This window comes from Ascidiella aspersa, chromosome 8, assembly GCF_963924565.1.
Source record: "Ascidiella aspersa chromosome 8, kaAscAspe10.2, whole genome shotgun sequence".
Taxonomy (NCBI): Eukaryota; Metazoa; Chordata; class Ascidiacea; order Phlebobranchia; family Ascidiidae; genus Ascidiella; species Ascidiella aspersa.
In genome coordinates this window covers 10620365-10644655 of record NC_139454.1, presented here as the reverse complement: position 1 = coordinate 10644655, position 24291 = coordinate 10620365, and the positions used below count along the sequence as shown (strand labels likewise).

The 24291-nt window shown below is 40.7% G+C and overlaps 3 protein-coding genes across 3 annotated transcripts in view; all 3 read right to left on the bottom strand.

The window, feature by feature from the left end:
• The window catches only part of LOC146136056 (snRNA-activating protein complex subunit 1-like), a 33104-nt gene extending 13432 nt beyond the window's left edge, over positions 1–19672 (bottom strand). Inside the window, exons 1-3 of the mRNA XM_083396142.1 lie at positions 19557–19672; positions 19023–19167; positions 15706–15925 (exon numbers count right to left, since the gene is read on the bottom strand). Of these exons, the coding sequence (XP_083252268.1) occupies positions 15706–15925; positions 19023–19167; positions 19557–19672 (481 nt within the window). The remainder of the gene's footprint in view (positions 1–15705; positions 15926–19022; positions 19168–19556) is intronic.
• On the bottom strand, positions 19670–22564 carry LOC146136055 (uncharacterized). Its single transcript, XM_083395317.1, has 4 exons — positions 22382–22564; positions 21917–21979; positions 21432–21536; positions 19670–20529 (listed from the first exon to the last, which is right to left on the bottom strand). Exons 1-4 carry the CDS (start codon positions 22499–22501, stop codon positions 20473–20475), a joined length of 345 nt encoding a protein of 114 aa, XP_083251443.1. The 5' UTR covers positions 22502–22564; the 3' UTR covers positions 19670–20472.
• Positions 22565–22573: 9 nt separating this feature from the next.
• Positions 22574–24055, bottom strand: LOC146136054 (flap endonuclease 1-like). Its single transcript, XM_083395316.1, has one exon. The coding sequence runs from the start codon at positions 24005–24007 to the stop codon at positions 22865–22867; it is 1143 nt and encodes a 380-aa protein (XP_083251442.1). The 5' UTR covers positions 24008–24055; the 3' UTR covers positions 22574–22864.
• Between the last annotated feature and the right edge of the window lie 236 nt (positions 24056–24291).

Genomic DNA, 24291 nt, shown 5'->3' with positions numbered 1-24291 from the left:
CGTTATGTTATCGAAAGTCGATATCACACAGCAGCGGCTGAACAGGTTTGAAATTAATTTGGAAAACGGTGAAAGTGGGTGTATTGTTCCAATATGAGCCTTAAGTGTCATGTCGAATATCTGCTTGGCTCTCTTTTGCGTAACATACACTTGATGAATACTCTTCAGGTAATTGTTGTGAATATAGGTTCATTAAACGTGGGCGCGAATTTATTGTGTACGCACCAGTAACAAGCAATTGCGGTATTGTTACGAAATAGCGAAGGCACGTGTGCCATAAATAATAGATAAGTTTATTCGTTACGTTTACTTGGAAGGAACTTAATTTAGCATTCTGGATACGCTTGGCGGTAACGTTTTTAAGCGCAAAAAATGGACAAAAAGCATTGATGTTTTCTATGTTAACTAATTTTAAAAGTTTCGTTAATCAATAAAATAGGGGACTGAAACTAAAATAATCGGAGGCTCACATAAAAAATTGCACAGCTACGCTATTGATGTCAAGTCTATTACTTTTCATGTTCACTGTGTGATCGTAAAAAAACATAATAGAGAAAAAGATATACGGCCAACGTTTGTGTCGGGTTCTTTACGTTTTTTAATATACAACTTAAACGATATAGCACTACGAGAGTTTTGAGTCTTTGAGTATCAAACGCGCGTTAACCATGAGCTGTTTTGCTTGTATAATATATAGAAAAAGGTTAATGGCCAACGTTTGTGTCAGGTTCTTTACGTTTTTTTCAAATGACGGCTTAAAAACGATATAACATTATGCGAGTTATAAGTTGTTTGCTGGTCACAGAGTGCAAAGTCGCTATGTAGTATACGTATTTAAAATCATATCAATAACCACAGCAAACCAAAACGGGAATAATCCTTCTGAAATCTGCTTATGCTGGCAAACACGATGCCGGTCAGCCACCATTCCCTAATACCACAAGACGCAATCCAAACAAAGGCTCAGCCGATTGTTGAAAACACTTGGGTATTGGAGCACGCATTCCAGTGCTGGCATACTCGTCACAACGGCCAATTTGTACGGCCAAGCTGAAAAGAGCCAGGCCCATTTCAGACAAGCGTTCATGTCCAAAGCAAAGATTAACACCGCTGTAAAAAAAAACGCTAACAACGTTTAACAACCCAGATTTCAAAACAATAGTTAGATTTGAATTACCACCGAATTCGGAAAAGATACAAAACAAAATCTGAACGACAATTGACTAAAGTCAAACTGCAACTTTCCCCTAAAAATGTGAAGAGAAAGATTCGTACGCCTAGACTGTTACATGCTGAATGATTCACCGACATGACTTAAAACTTCTTCCGACCGAGAAACTAAAAATGCCGTTGGACAAAGTAGCATGTCGGTAAAATTGGAAATTAGATTAGATCCTGAATTAGAAAACACAGGCAATTTACCAATTAAATTCGAATTAAAATTAGCAGCGAATCGCTCTAATTCATCAAATTAGCCAGCTAGAGAGTTATCCAATTGTCCAAGTCTGCAACAAACCGTCGCGTTTCGCAGTTAAAAACCAGCCGCGATAAAGCTGGGTGGATAAAGTGGGCCGAACTGCTCGTGAAGTAGCCGCGTAATCAGGCCAAATGCTGCTGTGCGGCGAGCGATCGGCCACCAGCAGGCCACAAGGCTCAGTCAACACGAGCGCGCGTCCTAATAAGCATCGGTCCCGCGCCTGGAGTGCACTTCAGGAGAGCCACCGGACAAACGAGCTGTAGGCTTTCGGGCAACGGAAGGCGCTTTGCTCCCTATTCCTTTCCAGATCCATCGCGCGTACGCTTGTTTATTCGGCGTTGACCAAGCGTCGCGCGCGCTGGACGCTTGGCGGAGTGTTCGAAGAAACACCCAGCCAAAGGGGGAGGGGGAGCTGTCAAAACACGCCGCTCAGGCCACTCGCCAGTCGCGATCGCTTCGAGTTGATCTGCGCTTAAATATGCAACCGCTGCTTGGGCTGCTTTCAGGCGTTAACAGAGAGAGAGAAATGGAGAGAGCGTTTGCTCGTGTTTTATTATGTTTATTGCCGATCGAAATACTTTCGGGCGGTTCTGCTGGTTTGGGCTTCTGTCGTCGCCGCTTAAGTCAATACTGGAGGTCGCGATCGCGTTTAGCCGTTACCGCTGCTCGGACAATTACGTTGTGCCAGTGTTATCTGCTTTGAATTCTTGCCACATCAAACGCGACTACATTTTTTTTCTTTTCTTGCTAAGATAGGCCAAAAATCGAGCGTATTAATTGAAGAACGGGACCTGATTTGAAAGTGTATTGCATACTGCCTCGGCGTTTAAAAAAAGTAACAAATATTAAGTACATAAGCGAACATTCCGAATTGGTAAAAAAGGTAAATTAGCTGGGAAGCTTGGTACAAAAATCATTTACGAAGTTTTTCGGTAACTTTCCAATTTATTTGCATTCACAACATACCTGAAGCGTATAGCTATGTTTACCAGTCCCTTTCATCGCTTGCTACTTTTGCCAGCTTCCGTTTTAAACACACGCTTTCACGGTAAACTTTTTTGTAATTATAAAGAAATTGCAACCCTTATATAACACTTCTAGGAAAAGTTGTACTCGAACGTAAAAAAATGTGCGGACGATTGAAATAACACGAGGTAGTGTGCGCGAACGCCAAACACACACACCGGGCAAATCGCCACCGGGCAAACACGAGAGGCTAAGGTTAGACTTGTTCCAACTGGCAACGGACGTGGCGGCTTGTGCAAACGCGCGACACCCAATTGATTTACTTTAGCCGCGCGGAATACGTTAAGCATTGCAATGGCCCAACGACACATTCAGTGTATTAGAGTAACGGCACTTGGCTTGATTGAATGGACATCGATACTGACAAGGGATTTGCTGCAAATCCTAGGCGCATTCAGACGGCATAATGCCGGAGGATGGATTACACTAGAGCCGCGAAAAAACATGACGGCTTATGTGTCCATTTGTTTAACAATTGTTTTTTTTTCACTATTGTATGACAAGCTTGGCGCAGTTTCAGTATCTCGCGTAAAAAAATAGTGTTAAGTCTATGTGGTTTGTTTTTAACGAGATCGTGGCGCCCCATTAATATTGAACATGTAAATCCTTAAAAAGCAAATTCAAAGCGTTTCACCCGACGCCACAAAATATCAAGGAACATCCACTATTGACACTCGGAAACGTTGCAATGCGGTTAGCGCAGACGACACTTTATTGGCGTTAATTTGATTTTCTACACCTCTGTCGATTGAACATCAAAGCGACAGCGTTTTTTGTTAAACAAAACGCCCGTTTGAAATCAAGGCCGTGCGTTACATAATCGAGTTCAGCAGTTTTACCCATTTAGCATTCCCAAAGGATTGTCGAATATCCTATAGCTTCGTTCTTGGCGCTTAGAAAGCGCACAGCGTTGCAAAAGTTTCGCAGTTAGCTTTTGTGATAGGCACTATGCTTCCCAAGAAATGGCGACAGTGCCTATATGTCAGTGGTTCTCAACCTTTTACGGCTTGTGGTACCCCTCAGAAATAATAAATAGATTGCAACACCCCTAAAAGATTTTTCCGTAGGTAAATCACTAGAATATCACACTTACAATAAACGGAACTGGAACACCGCGCATCAACTCTGCACAACGTAGGAAGTTTTAATTGGATTTATTCCACTCTAATCCCACACAAAAAGTTGTAAGAGCTAAGCGAAAATTAGATTCTCAAAAATTCTTAAATATCTCTCGGCATCCTTACGCATCAGAAATGACACCCTCGTTGAGAACCATTGCTATATGTGGATTGCCTTGTCCTCCTAATTTCGTTCATACATCCAACATTATACAGCTGCTAACTGAGCATGCAAAAATGAACCCCGCCAAAAGTGATCTACATAACCAAACAAAGAGTGTATTCATTAACGATCAGACAATGTATTTTGTAAACGAGTGTTTGAAAAAAAAACACTCTTTAAAAAACACGCGTTTTCAAAGATCAAGAAAACAAACAGTGAGGGGAAATGTTAAACTAGCATCCAAGACGAGTGAAAAGTATCCAAGGTGAAAAGCAAATAAAGCTAGAGCTTACTAACTAAAAAATTGTAAAAACTGTCTAATATGCAGCATTGAGAGCTTTCCAAGCCACAGCATATGTACGGGGTTCCATCTATTGTTCGGTATTTTACAGGGGCAGTTGACCGGCAAGAAAGTTATGTGGCTAGTGGTGAGCGACATAGGAAAAAACCAAGAAAGCAAATGGCTTATTCTACGAAAAGCGTACGTTCAAAACGAGTGGTGAGGCTAAAATACGCTTTTTTGTGTTAAGTTGGACCCCGTAAAGCGTCCTAACTGCATGCAAAATTCGCCGATGGTTACGCAAGTACAGTTGAACGGCTGAAAACTGTACAAATAAAAGAATGAAAAAACGAAAGGAAGGAAACGGTTGAATTTTAGTCGGGGCTCAAAGTTGCGCGCATAGCCTCATTCCTTTCTAGAACTATCCAAACCTGTCAAGCCTGACGTAAATTATTTACCGCGTTTGGTCGGGCCCCGTGAAAAAAACGCCCCTTGGGTCAAAAGGAAACAAGCGGCGCCGGTCGAGGCAATACACGGTCAGGCGCAACGAGCCGGAACCCACCCCGGTATGCAGAAGGGGTGGGTCAAAAAAGGAAAATAACAAAAAATCGCCGATCGGTTATAACCAACCGCCCAGGGGAGAAGTGAAGAAAGCGGGCAAGCAACAGTGCTCGGTATGTGGAAGGGGGGTCGGGTTTGGGGGTGTTTCTCTTGTTTGTGCCGCTACGCCCGGCTGCAAAAGGAAGCTTGGAGGCCTTGGTGCGTTGCTTGTTGTGCCAGAACTAAGGCCTGTTAACAGGCCGACTGGACTGTGTCGCCGCGTCCGGCGAAAGCCTGCTGTGTTCCTCTGTGGCTGCTTATCGTCAAGGCGCTCGCTTAAAAAACGTGGTCGCTCGGTTTTACAAAATGCCAGGGTGGTTTCGTTCGCGAACCAAAAACCGTGATGAACCATACGGACGTGTAGTTTATTGTTGGATCATCCTTAAATATGGACCCTGGTTTAGATAATAGGTTGTGGACGTTGACCTTTTTTACATAACACCTGTGCGTATTTGTTTGTCTAACATCGAGTTACTTCATCAATTGTTTGAATAACCTGCAAAATAATAAAATGCTAAAAAAACAGGTTTTTAATTGAGCGCAATTCTTTTTACCGCGCAACTAAAATCAGGATGTGATTTCAATTTCAAACACGACAGTCTAAACCTGAATATTTAGCAGTGGTGTTAATTTGTTGCTACCAGGAATGATGTCAAAAAAAATGCCAAAAGAAAGCTATTCTATTATATATGTGCGGGAAGAGCAACTTTTTTAGTAGAAGGAGTGTATATATTCGCTAAAGATCATTTCCACACACATTTAACAAACGTGAGTTTTTGCGAAATAAAACTATAGAACAAGTTCACTGTAAGAACGGATATGTTTTTAATAATCAAAAAAAAGGAAAAATAAAGAGCGAGTTACCATAAAAAAGCCACTTAAGTTTTAAAATAGCCATTTTTTATCAGCAGTCGTAAATGACTACACAACTGCGGAGGACAAGCAATACTTCTCGCTTGGTCGCCAAGAGCTATCAAAGAGAGGTGAAATTCACAACTAAGGTATTTGCTTTGAAATGGTCACACATAGGAAATCAACTGTAACGAGAGTTAAGTTGTATGCAAAACCTATATTGTGAAGGCACAAACATCTGTGTCGCAATCGATATTTATAAACTGTACGACGAAATACACTATTGGGGTTAATACATAGGTTAAAAGTGTTTTTAAATCATGTGGCACTATATATGGCACCTGACTGGTAAAGTTTGGTATTGGCGTTCCGTTAAAATGATCATTACTCATCATTATATAGTAAATTTAGAAAAAATACAGATACTTCTATTTTTGAATTCCGTACGAGTATAGTCTTAGCATGGTTTTTGTCACATTGCCAAACATTATAGTAAAATGAAAAGAGATAATTTTAAGGTGTGCACCTAAGCATCCGTGTGTACCAAGACATTATAGCAAAGCCAACGTCGATTATTTTTTATCTAAACCTTTTGTTTTTTGGTAATAGTGGAATTAACGATGTATGGACCGCGTTGGCGGTTGCTGCATCAGTTCTTCCTCTTTGAAGTTACAGTTGCATTTGTCTCCCCCTAACAAGCATACAGTAGGCCTATTCGTCGGAATTTATTGTGTGGCAGAGATTCAATAACCGCAATAATGAAAGTGGTCGCGCAACAGTCCAGGCGTATTAAACGTGATTTGGTCGTTACCACCGGCAGCAGTCCAGGTACTGGTGGTGGTTATCGTTCGTTCAGCTGGCTAAGTCAAGTGACACGATAAATGACTGAGATCTAAGCCGACCACAAACCACAGGTTTCGGCAAAGTGCCAGTGCCAAGATTGCGCAGAAAAACAAAGCGCCCAGCCTTAAAACGAAACCCCGCCGCAATACATAACGTGAAAGAGCGGTCAGCCGGTCGCCATTCATGGCGAAAAGCAGCTCGAGACTAAAAGAGCGCCTGGGAATAGCGCAGGTCTCAATTACGAAAGCACACGAGTGAGATGTGGGCCACTGCGGTTCGCGCTTTTTGCCAAAATTACGGGGTTCGCCTGACCTTACGTAGGCCGGGCAAGGACAACAGTTTAGCGCTTGAAACCATCTCGAGCGGAGGGCGGCGAGAAATATTTTCGGCGCCAGTATGCCCGAGTGCCGGTTGGCAACGCACGTGAAATAAACAAATGAATTGCGATCCTTTCTCTTCTTTTCGGTACATTTTTTCACGATTTTAGGCGAGAATTGCTGTTTCGCTTTATTTTTCACTAAATTTCGACATAAATTCGACTTTCTTTGCGTCACGAGGCAATTGAACAATTCATGATGGCATATAGGTTTTACGAACACACCACAATCACAATCGTTCCACGTCACTATGTTTATATGTTTTACGAGAAACTCTGCGATTTTCGGCGAAAAAAAATCACGGCGCGTTTTTACAAGCTGAGTCACACCAACAGCAAATAATGAGTGTTTCGCGACTGTCTAAAGTAGAAAACAACATATATTGTCGTCGCCGGAAAGAGCACCTAGTATAACAATAGTTTCTCTCGGGGTTGAATTCTAAAAGCCAGTGTAAAATTGCCGCACCACACATTGGCGTAAACACGGAGTCTAAAGCGTTAACAAGAGCGCACGAGTGAGAGCAAAAAAGAGAGAAGTAGGAGGAAAAAAGAGCGAGAGAGAGAAAGCACGGTGACCGAACGAACGGTTACGGTCACTGGCGATAAACAAAACTGACGTTTGGGCAAGTGCGCTGGCCAGCTAAGGTACAGCGTTCTAATGGCCTGGCGGCGGTGTGCGCTTTAAATTACGTGTTTGCAAATGTTGCTTACGATTAGAATTCGAACGCCGGCGTTTAGATGGCGGGCGAAGCGGGGCATGGGAAAAGCAACGAAATGGTGATTTAAGTGGTATTTTCGAACTGCTTTGCGCGATGCGTTTTTGTGACAAGTTTACGCCGAGCGAGCATGGCGTTAAGGTATTGAATATGCGGTGTGTAATTTGCTACACGAGGTCGAATTTGGGCGCAGCGACAAAAGCCTTAAAATTTGCTATGAAACCAATTATTGTGAACGTAATAAGTGCGATAGCCTACAAATGCACATTTTTTCACATCGCAAAATACAAAGACAAAAACAATGGCTGCGTGAGGCTGCGTTTTGGTTGGCAAGATAAAGTTTTTCTGACAAAAACTCTGGGTTAACACTAAAAATAAAACAGGTAACGTTCCTTTCGAAACGAAATAAAGTAAAAAAAAAAAAACGTGGCTCTTACCTAAATCACTAAACCGACCGGTTAAACCGCAGCAAACATTCCAATCGCGTAAATTACAAAGAAGAATCTAATTCGAATCGCGGCCAGTTACATCACCGAAGCAGTCGAGCGTTCAGCGTGACCAGCAGAGCGAGAGAGAAGTTTAAGGAGAAAAAGAAAAAAATGGACAAAACGAAAGAGCGGGAAAAAGTCGTGCAGCGTTTTTTGCATCGAGGTCTGCCTTGGGGCTGGTTGGAAATGTGATTTCTATCGCACTGCTACGGCGAATTTTAATTCTCGTTAAATAATAAAAAAAAAACAATTTAATTCTGGTAGTGGGTGTTCAACATTCAAAACTACTTCCAGCCTCTAAAAATTAAACCATACTAAAGAGAGATGCATAACATATGTACAATCGTAATAAAGTTTATAAAAAACCTTTAAAACAATAAAAGCCCTTTTAAGGACACATAGATTAAAAGATTTGTAATTGTGTCGAAAGCGCGGGTAGAATACATATGGATGAAAAAACGGTTACAGTACGTAAGAACCACCTAATGATACCCCGTCAATTTTTTAACCCTGAGCATTTAATAAAATAAACAACTTGAGCCACCAAATCAAATAAGCAAAATAAAACACAAAGCTTATAAGCGAAAAGAGTGATTGAGGGATTATCTGTCCAGATTCACGGGTCATTTCTCTTACTTTAAGAACAGTCATTGTAAAAAAGAAAGAAAAAATCGACAAAAAGTGTTTACGCAAGAGTAGAAATGTTGTAACTTGCAACAACGGAATTATGAACTTAAACTTTCCAGTTTTCTCGCAAAGCAAAATGCGTTCACCATTCAGCAACCTTATAAAGTGGAGTCACGCGGCATTAACTTCTCGTTTCTTTCCATTTTGTATACATAGAGGGCACAGCGCGTGTCTAAATATTACCAATCGTGCGGTTATTCTGCCTAAAAACGATCATGTCCCGGAAAATGTAGCCTCTACCTGCTATGGCTTATCTTTGGCCCATCGTTTATCTTTGGATCGTTCATCCCTTTCCGCGTAAAGGTGAAAAAAATGGCAGAAACTCGGAAAAGCAAAAACGATGGAATAAGCTGAGCGCCCGATTGGAATCTCGCTCGTCAAGTAAACTTTTGCACTTTAATGCTTATCATAAAAAAGTGTTTGCTTTACGTTGGTTGGTAACAAGTCTCTTCATTGAAAAAACTAAACAGCAAAAAACACGGAGATTTTGTAGAACGTAAATATAAAATTAAGCAAGCAGAAAGAAAAGCCTGCACATCCTGTTAATTGGATTACCAAGTCGCTTTTTAGCATAACTAGACGCAAGGTTCGCCGTATTTGAGCGAGCTTGGCCAGCCGCATTTTTGGATCGGGGCGTGTTGCTGCTCTATACACAAGCGAACGAGTTCTCAACGCCGTCGAGGATCACAAAGTCTTCCTTTCCTTGGGCGAACGCGCGAGAAAGAACGGTCAAATACCGCGCCCTTTCAGTGCCTTTTCCGGCCTGCGGTGGCTTCCGCTGTGTTTTTGGTTTAGACTTTATATTAACAGTGGTTCTCAACCTTCTATGGCTTGCGGCACCCCTCAGAAATAATAAACAGATTGCAGCAACCCTACACGATTTTTTAGGTAAATTACTAGAATGTCACAATAAACGGAACTGGAACAACACACATCAACTCTGCACAACGTAGGAAGTTTTAATTGGAATTCTTCCGCTCTAATCTTACACAAAAACTTGTAAGAGTTGAGTAATAATCAGATTCCTAAAGATTCCCAAATATCTTTCGGCACCCTTGGGCATTAGAAGTGGTACTACAGGGTGCCGCGGCACCCCGGTTGAGAACCACTGTACTAACCTTTAGGTCCCCGAAAAGTGCGAATAAGCACGACACAAAGACAGGTCGATTTTAACGCCAAAACACCTTGTGAATTGGCTGATGTCACACAATTGACTGGAAAATAGTTTGGTTTAACTAGGAACGTCTGTATTTAGTTGGAGTTATGAAGACGACGGCGCAAAATAAGTCTTTGGATATGGTGGATACGAAATGGTTGATTTAAAAAAGTGGACAAAAGTAATTAGAAAATGAAATAAAAAAGGGTGGATGAAATTGCAAATGCATAATACGGAAAACTCAACCAAGAATCGCTATACTATGAGAAGTCTACGTAAGTATTCGTGATGTTTTGGCCCGTCGTTTAACCGCGACCATTTTAGCAACTAGGCCTATTAGCTGTTGTGTAAGAGAGGACGATATGTTGCATAGATTTGGCACCTCACCTACTGCCAAGAAACACTTTTCTGGCGAGACACGCGAAAAAAACAAACACTTTGAGAAAGGTACGTCGTCGTAATGGCCATTCAAAACGATAAAAGAAAAGATGAGCCTAACTTTTTTTGGCAGTATGCCAAAAAATATGTAGACGACTGCAATCGCTCAAAGATAATCCGTTCGCGGAAATAGCTTGGGCCGGCACGGGCAGTTGCCGAAAAAATCTTGGCGGGTACACAACCCGTCCGACCACTTTCGAGGCCGCAGATATCCGAACGATGTTACGTCGGTTTAAGGTATTTCGTGTTCGTCGTGCCCTTCGTCCCTTCGATATATAGGCGAGCGTCGCTAGACGAGAGAAGAAATTCGTTTTTTTGTGGAACAGTTCCAAATTTTTCAAGAGCCAAGCAAACGTTAGAAGACGCTTTGAATTCGAACGCCATTAGGAGCAAAATTTGCGATAAAAAAAGAGCCTTGTAAAAAGTTGCTCTTAAGGCCAATTATGACTATTAATCGTAATATACCTTCGAACTAAATAAAAGTTGTATTTTTTTAAGAGAACTTTCGAAACGATTTTATTCACCATAAATGCCTTGTATTACCAATTATACTATCATTAAATAGTATGACGTGGAAAATGGTATTAGATTTGGCTAACGATATTGTTAACATTACGCACTTTGTCAAAAAGCACAACCACAAAGATGTAAAAATTTGTTACATATAGATTAATTTTTATAGGGCGTAAATAGTAATACAAAATTGTGCAAAAGGTTAGAAAATAATGCCAACACAACGAGTAAAGTTGCAAAAAAGATAGACAGATAGATAAAAAAGTAACGTGGAAAAAAAGACACCCGACCAACCCAATGTCACATGCACGTCAGAACGCAGTCAAGAGTTTCAATCCAAACACACAGGCGGCCCTCATTTAGCTCACATCCCAATCCATAAAATCTATACGACGAGAAAGGGGGGAAGGGGGTCTGACGACTCCTGCGCGCACACAAAGCTGCGAAATTAACGATTTGCCGGGCGACAAAGCCGGAACCCGTTGACCAGCGGCGCTGGCTGCGAGCCAAACGAAGCGGAGACAGTTGTAAAAAAGCGAATTGCCCAAAATGCTGTGACGCCGGGCGCAAAACGCTGGTTAATCCGTTCCGAGTTTCCGAAAGCCTCGGTTTTGATTAGTTTGACGTGTATATTTAATTCGCAAACGCTGTTCTGCTGTTGTCCCGGTATTCAGGCGAACTTAACGCTTGACAGACAACGCCCTCAAACGGAAAACTGTAAGCCGTCCACCTGTTTTAGTTCTTTATACTATAGTATACCCCATCAGTTTTCAACCGGGGTGCCACGGGACCCTGGGGTACCATTTCCAATGCCCAGGGGTTCTAATGCATTTGAGAATCTTTAAGAATCTGATTTATCGCAACTCGTACAACTTTTTGTGTAAGATTAGAGTGGAATAAATCCAATTAAAACTTCCTACGTTGTGCACAGTTGATGTGTGTTGTTCCAGTACCGTTTATTGTGACATTTTACTAATTTACCTACATCAAAATCTTGTAGGGGTGCCGCATTCTATTTATTATTAATTAGGGGTGCCGCAAGCCATAAAAGGATAAGAACCACTGGTATAGCTGAATGGCGGTGCCGTCAACACTCTTGGACAAACGCGTTTGATGGCTTCTAATATCTGGTGCTATACAAAGGCTAGGGCAGCCGCTATAACTCGTTGTAAATTCTACGGAATTTTTATTCCAATATGCGCAAATTCCGCGCAGTTTTTTAGGGTTACGTCATCCGTTCTACGCTTGTGGTCGTGATTTAATCGCTTGACTGTTACGCAAAATGCGCGTCAAGGCGTCTAAAAGAGTTGAAGACAAGATGCCGTCAAATAAAGCAACCTATGACAGGCGTCTACAGGCATTTGAGTTGCGTCACTGCAGCCACGATCGGCAAACAAAAGGTTTTTACTGTTTCATTGAAAGATTCAAATAGGAAAATTGGCCGAATACATAAGCAGTAACTCTCCTATACGCTTTGGCGCATTTACCTTGGCAGTGCTGTTTGGTCGAAGAAACTAGGCAAACAAAGAACGGCTGGGGTTGCTGCAAATTTTGTGAAAGTCACCTCGAATTGTCCGCGTAAAGCTGGCGGTCAAATCCTAAAAAGCAACCAAGGCGCACAACATCTGTCGCTTCAAATTGGCTGCTTCTTTGACGCTTTGCGGTGGAAATTACAGCCGAGTGCGCGAGTTGTGTTTTGCAAATTTCAGCTTGCCGTTGCGCGCTGGCTAAGCCTTTTATCCATAAAATAACACACAAAGCCTTAAGGAGAACTATCAAGCTGCGGCAGTAGCAGCCGTCCCTTACTTTATGGCAAATGTGAAAGTAAGCAAATACAAGGTACGACCAGGCGGATGGCAATCGTGTAATTCAGAGGCGAATAGCAAATTCGGGTTTATTTCGAGCCAAAATAGCAGATCGCGTTAAAAGGGTCAGGCAACGCTGAGGTGGTTAGTGCGTCGCGGACGATCAAAGACGAATCAATCTCACTGGGCCATCTTTTTGCGAGCGGACGCATAATCGACGCTGTACATCGGCAGATAAACGCCCGGGAATTCGCTTGGGGCCAGTTTTTTGCCGTGGCGTGCCATCGCGCGGAACGGCCTTAAGTTGACCAAATAAACGGTCAAGCGAACGGTAAAAATGCTGCGAGCGAAACGAGACGTAAGCGAATTTCGTGTCGAACTGTCGGTGCAAGTTTGGCGATTTTCGTTAGATTACAAAGCGCTTTTCGTTCGACGCCAGGATCCCTCTTTTCGAGCATTCCAACCCTTTGGCTTGTTTTTAGGGCAAATTATACTAAGCGCCAGGCGTAGTTTTTAACCGCAATTCTGAGAAATTTTATATTCTTGGGCGAGTTAAAATGTTGCCCTTTTCACCATTTCTGCCACATGAACCGACCTCAAAACTTGTGAATGGATAATTTTATTTCACTTCGAAAAATCAAAATAGGATTAAATAAGATAAATTTTAATAAAAAGTGGGCGGAATAAAACCACAAACATCACTACAATAAAATAACCAGACAGTATAAGGAAAGGAAAGTCGATTGTCTGATTGGCAATTTATACTAAGCGCCAAGCAAATTTATATTTGGCAAATTTATACTAAGCGCCAGGCGTAGTTTTAAGCCGCGATTCTGAGCAATTTTATATTTTTTGGCGAAATGTTGCCCTTTTACCATTTTTGATTTATCTACCACATTTTTTTATTTATCTACCGAACCGATCAATGAATTTGTCACTGGATATTTTTAAATCAACATAGGATTAAATATGACAAATTTTAATAAAAAACTGAGCGGATCAGAACTACAAACATATTGAAACTATTTTGTTTTATTTTATTGGAACGGCAAATATATGTTTATTTCACCGCAGAATCGTAAGCGGCACTATCAAAACCCCAAGAGCTTTTAAAGACACGCCACGTTACCCCCAGGACTAAAGAACGTGAGAAACCAGAATATGTATTTATTACAAGAAAATGGCCTAAAAAGCAGGGGGGGGGTAGTTTGACCCTTGGTTCTGTTGGCATCAGACAAGGCAATAGATTCCGAAAAAGTCATTAAACCGGTTCAGGTTGTCGAAAATAGTCAGAGAAGCCTTGTGGATTTAAAACGGCCGACATGCATACAGTGTTCTATTTGGCCGGTCAGTCAACCAAGAGTGGAACAGTAAATAGCGAGTTGGGATGACAGAAGTTACACGAAACTGCGGCAATAAACCGTCTTCGGACTTCGCGTAAAACGGAGCCCGTGGCGTAATGGCGGGCGGAAACAGCCCTGCGTTTGATGTGCGACATCTGGGGCTGCTGTACTTTTGTCTTTTTTGTCTAGCGTCTGTAAACGCCGGATTACGGTTTGGTATCGAATACGTTGTCGATTCGCATCGTCTGCAATGGTGGCAGCGTGACTTCGTCAAATGACACAATCAGACATAAACGTTACGTGGCGGCTGTGACAACACGACAAATAGATATACGCGTCATTTGGCACATATAAGTTTACCGACCATTTCGATTCCTGGCTGTAAAGACACTTCAAAAAACAAAAAAAGACTTTTTTAAAGTGGATTCGCCGATTCGAATGGACAAATAAGAGCTAGACCAACAATATAAAGCAAACAAGCATGCGGACGGGGGCAATAAAACGCTACCTAGTCCAGTATATTGGTATACCATGGCAAATACTCATTTGTGTCAGACACCTCTGGAGCACAATGGGCAGTAATAAAACGCCTGTTGCCTCCAAATGAACTCTCACGATCGGCGAAAAAGTCGCGGATTAAAACATACTAGAGTGCCCTAAATTAAATGTATCCAGTAAAAAGTTTAACTCCATACGAACACAGCCAAACTATTATTTCGGAAAAACTCGATTCATTTTTGAAGAAAGGCAGCAAATAAATAGCCATGCTAATATCAATTCAGTTTTACATTATATTCTGCATGTCCAAAATAATTGTCGATCGTTATTATTCAAGTTACTTAGTAGTTGAGAACTTTAGCGGGCATGTTCAAAGTTGTGCCGAAAGCCACAAGCTGTAGGATGAGAGAGGAAATGCCAGGGAAAATATAGGAAACAAACTATAGCCTAGTATGGATATTGCATTTCAGGTTACATTAATGGCAGATCCTCAAACGAATAGTAGCAACTAGCGGCCCAAGCATATACGTATCCCTCAGGGGAGTGCAACGTCAGATTTAGAGTCACGACAGCGTGGCAGGGTGGCCGGAAAAAAGTCTCAAAAAGATCTCAAAGGAGTGGATAGCACGGATAGAACTGCCGTTGTGAAATTGGGGTGACAGGATTACCACACCGTGGTCCACCATAACACTAGAAGTCACTGCGGGGAGGTTTTTCAGCACAGCTGGCTGAAAAGCAACACGGACACTGAACACAGTGTCAATTCTCCTCGAACAAAAAATAGGTTCTCAACCTCTACCTAACACCGAGTTATTAGTTATCGCTTTTAAAGTATCACCGAGTTATTCAAAATAAACCTAACAATAAGTTAGTGGACACCAAATAAAGTGGTAATACATTGTTAACGGTTTTTAGCTAGTATTGCAAAGACGTCAAAGACAATAAATTAAAAAAAGGACAAACGTCATTCAAGCCGGCCTAAAAATGTTTATCTCATCCTGAAATCCACTGCCAAGCGCAGCTTTACGCAACCTACCTAGAGTGCAGGTGCGACAGGTTAACATTACAAAGACGACCAGGGCAATAAATTAACAAAAAATGACGAATGTCAAGTCTCCCTGAAAATATTTAGCTTATCCTAAAAAAATCCACTGCCAAGCGCAGCTTTATGCAACCTACCTAGGGTGAGGTGTGATGGGCTAACATTGCAAAGACGACCAAGGCAATAAATGTTGAAAAAAATGACAAATGTCATTCAATTCTCCCTGAAAATATTTAGCTTATCCTAAAAATATCAACTGCTAAACGCAACTTTATGCAACCTACCTAGGGTGAGGTGCGATGGGTAGGCCACGAACTCGAACGCTCCGTCGTGCTTCAATAGCCGCATGACGTAATCGATATCGAGGTGCTTGTTGGAGCGCACCTCGTCATGCAGCGCGTCGACCTCTTGCCAGCACGAGAGCGGGATTCGAACCTTGACCCTCGAACTTAGCCGCTGCGTGTGGTAGAGGCCGTACAGCAAGTAAACGGCGCCCACGCGCACCTGAAGAATACACGAGGCGATGGCGTTAGAGCAGCCTTTCTTAACCTGGGAGTAAATTGACCCCAGGGGGTGAATTTCTCCGTTTAAGGGTTAATTTCAAAGATAGGTACTCAAGCTCTGAATATTCTGGGTCCGTTTTCTTCAACTTGAAAACCTATGCGAATGCGGCTTCTCTGCAATTCTTATATTATCAAAACCAAAGCACGAAACCGACTTCATGTTGAATCTGATATTCGTTTGCATTATCTACTACTTTACCAGACAATATTGAACAAATCGTTGCCAAAAAGCAAGGGCAGCCGTCGCATTGAATATACCTACTGTAATTTGTTACTTTCGTTTTTTAGTAAATCAGTACCATTTTATATATTGGGGGTAAATCTGATATTCATCTTTGTTAAAGAGTTAAAACATACAAAAAAGGTTAAGAACCCCTGCTTTAGTGTTTAGTCGGCTTCTTGAGTTTTTGGTTGGCGAAACAAGATGCGGCAAATTACCTCGCAAGACAGCAAACATGTTTAACCACTGTTGTTCAACTTAAAAAGACTTATACCTTCAGTGGTTATTCATACATACAATTAAACATTCAAAAAAAAATATTGCCGACCCAAGGGAGCAAAGTTCAAACCTTCGAAGTTGCAGTGAGCAAGCTATTGCTACAACAACAGTTGGTTTAAATTCAGAAAAAAAATCTAATATTTGACGGTTAAAGGTTATTGGTTAAATTATTTGCTTTTAAAGGGGTTGATTCGAAATCAATATTTTTCGCAACGCTTTTTATGTTGTTATTTTCAAAGCACTTTTATTTGCAATCTTACGAGTTTTAGGAATCGTGCGTCACTTTTCATCTCTCGTTTGGTTTGTTTGTTTATTCGCTAGCCTTTCAAGTTTGCTTATTCGTGAAAAGGCAGCGACCCGCCAAAGAACAAGAAAGTCCAAGCATGATAAAAATGAACTGTTAAAACAACATATAGGCAGATCTGTGACCGAATGCCATCGTTTGATGTGCCTTGCCTTGGAGATCTTCTGATGTCTAGCACCTTTTCTTGAAACAATCAAAGGGATTCGCGTGTATTTAGGCTCTCTCGAACGAAAAGGCAATCGCTCATGGAGCGTGGGCCTTACTGCAACAGACGCGAAGGGCCTACTTGAGTGGCTTAGCCGCCAAATACGCCGAGATATGGACCGGGAACGGATGGACGTTGGTCAAATAGACAGCAGCTCGTAATCTGTCGATTACTCGCTTCATTAAAATGGCGACGCTGATTGCAAAAGGCGTTCGTAGTGCTGGAATCCGCATAAGGCCACTTGAGATATTGTTTGAAAAGCTTGCGAGCGCAGCTTGAAGGAGTGGAATTGCGGATTACGGAAAGGCTGCCCAGAATCGCTGATTGCAAACGACATCGGGGTAAAAAACGAAATTACACTTCTATTTTCGTTTTTTCTGCTCAAGGTTACACTCGCATTTCTTGCTTGTAAAAGCTATTCCTGGTAATAGTGTGATGATTTTTTCTTATTTTAACAAATTTGACGACGAACTGGTAATTTGATATACGGATGACAAAAGTGGAACGTCGGAACCTAAAAATGTTTGCTAACAACCAACCAAAAGAAGGGTTGGTACCAACAGAAAATTTATTTTTTATGGCGACCAGATTATATTTGTGCGAGACAAATTCCTTTTTCGGAAGCAACACACAAGTCTCAAAGGATGCCTGTCGGGTTACACAAGCGAAACGGTCAGTAGATGGATCAACGGGGCGTATTCGTTACAACACATAATACAATTCGATGGCGATTTTAATGGAGAGAGATTCCCCGACGGCCTTATTTTCAAGTGTATTGATTTTGCATTTTCGATTTGTCGCCGTCCGATCTGGAATAAATAATCCCTAAACGAATATTACACGCCTGTCGACAAATATACGAGCCATTAAGAATATAATCGGACATAAGAACGTGTGCTTTAGGCCTGCCTGGGTCGTTGGATTAATAAACCTCTTCCACCCTCAACCGGAATAAAATGTTAGATCGATTTGGCTTCTTCCTTAGGTAATGTAATGCGTGTAATATCGTGTTTTATCGCAAATCCTTGATCGGGGACGAGATTAGGTCTTATCCGCGCGTCAATTTGCCAGTACACTTATGGAAAAGGGTGATTAAGGAATCTTTCCTTGCTATGTGTCAATACACTAAACTTTAAAAATCTGACAGTGACAGGCATTGGACACGGTGATTTGTCTTGTTGTATCATATTGAACTTGGCTGTTTCGGTGGTAATTTTAGCAGGGGATGTGTGAATGTTTACTCAACAAATTTAACAAAACCGATACCGAAAAGGTAAAACCTAGCGAAACACTAAAAAAAATTATCACACAGCGAAATAAGCCCAATATACTTGCGAAATTCGTGACTTTAAAAAATCCAACTCCATCCTATTTGGTTGGATCGGTACCGGTAGTAACACATTACCTGCTAAGTTCCGATATTATTCCACATATTGGCGACAACGATACAAGAATTAACGCATATCCCGAGATAGTTATTGCCAGACACGATAGGAATCTACAATATGATAAGAGTCAACCACATTGGGAAAAAAGGCCGGACACCACATATCATCAGAATTATAAAATACATTAGTTTTTTACAGTCTGATTTTAGTGGTTAGTTCGAAGGATTTCTACAATGCGGGATGTCGTGATGTCGCGAAGTCGATCAAGGTTCATTTTTCAAACGCGAGTGATGCCCAACCAAATGTAAATCAATTGCAAATGGATTATTGTGCAAATGGATTATTGTGTAAAACCTAATGTAAAAACATTTTTAGGGTGCCTTAAAATTAATCAAGTGATATTTGGGAGCATCAGATGAACTTCTAGGGAACTTTATCAACAAGGAAAGCACTTTTAAAAACTGACAACTGACAAGTCAAACCAACTTCATGTTATTTAGGGATAAAGTGTATCGAAATGCAGTGACGACGCTACATACAAAAATTTTCATTGACGTTTATCGAGGTAAACAGCAATAAACACATTAAAAATGGAACCAAATTTACTTGTATTTTTAGCACGCGCTGTGGCAGGCGAGTTACCTGCAAGCTGTAGGGCGGTAGAGCAAACTTGAGAACGATCTTGAAAGCCTCCTCGACGAATTCTCGCTTCTCTCGCAGCCCGGCCCTGCCGCAGTGGATTAGAGAAAAGTTGCTCTGGCGCCAAAGCCGCGCAAAGTCCTCGTACCTGTAACCAATTTTCGAAAACATTCAGGAAATTTAGGTTTTATTTTGGGTTTGTTGTCAGGCGAGTAAAAGAAGTTTTAAAAAGTTAAAAAATTTACCGAAAAATCCTATCACAAATCCAATTACTAAAAACTTTATCAGGTTGTGTGGAAATCAAATGACAATCCAACACGATTACAAGCTTCGCTGGATGTGTAATCGCAAAGTATTTAAAAGACAGACAAAAAAATTAACATCTTAACCATGGGCCATGTTACGATAACGCTTCAAAATCATGATTTTTGTCATTTTGGATAAAGCGACTCATTGCGAAGCCAACGGATCGAATCGGGTGTAGCAGTAAGTTTTTTCGCTGATAAATACGGTTAAGACCGAGAGGAAAGCACACACCTGATGCTGTTGGTGTCGACGAATTTCTGCAGCAAGGCCTCGACGTCGGACTGCACGCCAGCAGCCGGGTAGAGCGTCCGCTTCGTGCCCACTATCACGTCTTTTTTGCGCTTCATGGCGATGTCCGATTCGTTAAGAAACTTTAGCAAAGGCTAACGTTTTTTTTTTCACAGAATTATTGAAAAACCTGCTTATGGGGACATAAGGCAGATTTTAGAAATGGTGGATGCGCTGTACGAATACAGGGTAAACCGATATACAAGTGAAGAGAAAGCTTCGCAAAATATATATTTGAATAATGACCGACCGGCATTGGGGAAACCTTAGTACAAAATAGGGATCAAGATGTCACAGCACATAACGGTATACAATAAATGTATATACCTAAGAACTTAAAAAAAATGTTCTTCTCAACAATCAGTTAAAATTGGTAACGCCGCGGCATTAAAAATAAGAGCTGAAAAAAAGACAAGGCGCAAAAAAGTAAAGTTTATTCCACTCTCTGTCACAAAATAGATTTAATACAAGAAATACAACAACGTTAAGCAAAAGATATAAAAAAGTAAGCATATAGAAAAGTACGAAATGCAAAACTTGTTAAAAAGAATCCTAGTTGCTAAACCAGTATTAATCACACCGCATTAACAATATAAATCGATGAAAGACACAGGAGAAACTGGTCGATCGTTTTTAAAATCTATTTTGGAAACAGAAAGACTCTTCACATCGTTTTAATATTGTATTATTCGATCGTAAGCAGTCTACTATTAGACATACAAATACAGTATACAGGTATAAACAAAAACGCTCAAAAGTGGCTGTTTGTCGCCCTCTATTGAATAAATTTATTTTGCAAAACTCGCCGCAAGGAGTCGCTGTCTCAATACAGACAGCGGCGATAAAAAGCTTGTCAAATCTAGATCATCCAAGTGCTATCTTCGCCATCGCCAACCACTTCCATGTCTATATCGCCCTATGGTGTGGAAATAATAATTGATAGTAAAACATAACTCGTTTTTTTCGATAAATAGCCATAATTGGGAAAAATCGGTAGAAACAATTCATATTTTTTTATGGTGCAAACAATATTTTTTTCTATCTATACCCCTGGTACAAACACGTCAAATGTACCGCAACCACATAATATACACTTAGGTCTTATTGTTGTATTTCATACTTATACTGTACGAAAAACAAAAATGGCAACAAAAAGCAAAAACCTATCAATGATTGTTTTTTTACTTGTAGCAGAATTTGTTTCACAGCGAAAACTGTTTTGTGTTTTAAAAACCTCAGTAAACAACACACAAAATACTCCCTCAACTATATTTCTAAACACCACCACATTTTCATTTTAACATTGCATAGTTATCCAGAAAAACTTGTCCAATAAAACATCTGATCGAACCAAATAGAAGCAAGAAATGTATAGTTACATAAGAAAATGTGACGTTTTGGTATTCGCAAATTCACACTTTATAAAAACAACTTGCTTGGATTTAGAATTGAAAAGTGGAATATTCTACCGTACAACAACTACAGTAGTTACGATAAATAAATACCCTTTATCTACATCTAGGGTGGGGAACCTTTTTAGCTAATGGAGCCATAAAAGCCAAAATTTCTTGTAACGTTGTATTTTCATGAGTGCCATATAATACTTTTTTTAATAACAAGTTATAGGTTGGCAAAAAATACTAAATTGAGCAGGGCCAGTTATTTTGTTCTCATCTAAAGCACAGAACAGAACATGCTATGTTCCCAAAAATGAAAACTTTGATTACGTACAGTAGGTTCTTCGTTGAAAGAATGGGGCCTTTTAGATATTATGGGATTCCCTGATCTGCATGATAACAGTATACAAATTGCACTTACCTGCAAGCCAGGATTCTGTTCATCTGGCGAATCCTGAAATCCGTTTGTGTCTTCTTCATCCTCACTTTCCTCCGATTGGTCTTCCGGTTCTTGCTCGCTGGGAACCTTTGAAAATAAAATAACAATTTGCCAGATCGCCTATTGGTTGAGAGTTGGAGATAGTTAAAGCCAGGGCTGCGGAGTCAGTTAAAAATAACCCGAGTGCGGCCCGGACTCTACAGCAAATGTGCGATTTTGTCGAGTCCCGAGTCCGGCCCGGACTCTACAGCAAATATGCAATTTTGTTGAGTCCCGAGTGCGGCCCGGACTCTACAGCAAATGTGCGATTTTGTCGAGTCCCGAGTCCGGCCCGGACTCTACAGCAAATATGCAATTTTGTTGAGTCCCGAGTGCGGCCCGGACTCTACAGCAAATGTGCAATTTTGTTGAGTCCCGAGACCGACTCCACAGCCCTGGTTAAAGCTTTAAAAAACTTATCAGCCTACCATTGCGTCTGTCTTTTTTCCGATGTACTGTGTGTCGTGGTCTTTTCCGATTATGGATTCCATCTGAAATAATGTAAAACTACTTATATTATTTAAGGGTTTTATAAAAAGAACAAGTAAATGCAGTTAACTGCTTTGTGTATTTGCTAGACCTGAACGAAAAATATTTGTCAGTAGTATTAAGATGTCTTATCTTTAATGGGTGTAAAAAGCTTTCTTTTGTTGTTATCTGGTTTTAAAGTTGGCCAAAAAATATTTAAACAGAGGCCATCGTTAGTTATATACAGTAAAAATATTCAGCAAATAGTAGAAAATATTACAAAATGACAAAGGCTGTAAATTTTATGATTTTTGTTGCAATATTTAAACCTAATTTGGTTTTGTTAGACTTTATTAACCGATGATTAAATACGTTTAAAACATTGTTTAATAAAACAACAAATTCAAAGACAATTACAAGTTTACCCAGTTCTTGTATTTAGCCTCAAGCTCGCAAAGTTCCTTTTCGGTATTTCTCTGGCCGGAGACATCAAACCACAAGCAGTTTGAAGTCTGCGGTGTGAACGAAGGAAAACTAGTTGACATCTTTCTAGCAATTAGTTTCGAGAAAGTAGTTTTACAATCTTTGTTACAAACCTATGTTATCAGGACCTTTATATTTACACATAAAGAGTTTAAAAAATAATCAATGAAGACTTTCTACATTTATACAGCGTAATTTATGGCAGCATATCAAATAACACACAACTGAGCTACACAAAAAATATAATGGCAGTGTAAATGTCATTTCAGTTTAACAATTTTAAATGGATCAACATGAAATAAATTCAAAAACGTGGGTAACAAGATAATTTTATAACATCAGTTAACAAAAGGTAGACAATTTCTTTGAGAAGTTAGGCTAGTATTAACAAATTTATAGCCAATTAAATTAATAAGGCAACAAAGTTATCTTCTTTTTTTAAATCCATTTGCCATTTTAGCTTTCTTTTTGGCAGACTCTGTTTTGATTTTGGTGTCAGATTTCCTCTTATTTTTCGGGGTGGAAGGCATTACTTTAAAAAAATCATCCAATCGGCCTTGAGTGGTTGTTTGTCTGCTCTTGATAATCTTTTTGACCCCATTTCTCACTCTATCTTCACTGAAGCCCTTTTCGTTCACCATGAATTGCACAATTCCTTCTTCGTCAGGTTCAGTCCATTTCAAGTCAACATCTTTGGCATCAGACACATCAGGTTCCAAAAACAGTTGTCTGGCTTCCTTGAAAACCCAGCCATCTGGCACTGTGTACTTTTTTGTGTCAATGTTTTTAATGATCTCTTCGATATTCTTGTACTGCTTGACGAGATCGAATGCCCTCTTAGGTCCAATTCCACGAATGTGCCCACAGTAGTCACAGCCAAGCAAGATGCAAAGGTCAACGAACTGGTCATGGGTAAACTCCATTTCCTCAAGCACACGATCGTAAGTGAACTCCTGAATCGGCATTTTGCGAGCTTCACTGAAGGTCAAATGACGGAGAAGCTTGGTGGAGTGAAAGGTCAAAGCATCCATATCTTCCGTTGCAGTCGCATACACCTTTCCCGCCTTCACCAAAGATGCACATTGGGCTTCAGCCTCAGTTGGAGCATCCACAATTGGAACTCCCATGAGTTTGAGCAGCTTTTTGCAATCAGACATATGTTCTTTGGTGACTTTAACGAGACGTCGGGAAAATTTGTCAACATCCTCCGCATCGCCTGCCTCCTGTGCCTTGGCGAGTTGTTTTTCTGCCTCTTCCCGGCGCTCTGCGCGCTTGGCCAGCTCGCCAGATTTCATTTTAGGCGGCTTTCCATCAAAAACAAACACCGGCTTGATTCCGTTTTCTAAAAGACGGATTGTGCGATAGAAGAGACCAGCAATGTGACTTGTGACTTCTCCTTCATCATTGGTAAGCTGGTTGCCATCCTGCCTTATGGCAATCAAGAATTGGTATACAGTCATGGATGCATCAATTGCAACCTTGCGCCCAAAATAGTTCTTGATGCTGTTTTCTTTAACAGCTGACGGCGCCCTATCACAGATAAGTTTCGATAAACCTAATATTCCCATATTTGCAGGTTCTCACTTAAAAATAATTCTGCACAGTTTTTATGTATGAACTATGCGAGAATAATTGAAAGATAAATCAACTAAAATAAATGCATCAATAGAGTGAAATTTTATTTTAACATGCAATCAGAATTTTGTGCACCCTTAAGGTGATTTAAGCTAACATACCATTAATATCATATATACAAACACAAACTTTTGGAAAAAAACGAGGAGGTGGGCTCATTGACACTGATTGCAGACTGGTCCTCAAGTATGGGTGGTACTAAATACCGAATGGCACC

Excerpts from the sequence above, each read along its gene's own strand:
- LOC146136055 (XM_083395317.1), bottom strand. The coding sequence starts at position 22,501 with ATGTCAACTAGTTTTCCTTCGTTCACACCGCAGACTTCAAACTGCTTG. Across the intron at positions 21,980-22,381 it reads AGGCTAAATACAAGAACTGG|ATGGAATCCATAATCGGAAA; the intron begins GTAAACTTGTAA and ends ACATTATTTCAG. Across the intron at positions 20,530-21,431 it reads AACAGAATCCTGGCTTGCAG|GGCGATATAGACATGGAAGT; the intron begins GTAAGTGCAATT and ends TCCACACCATAG.
- LOC146136054 (XM_083395316.1), bottom strand. The coding sequence starts at position 24,007 with ATGGGAATATTAGGTTTATCGAAACTTATCTGTGATAGGGCGCCGTCA.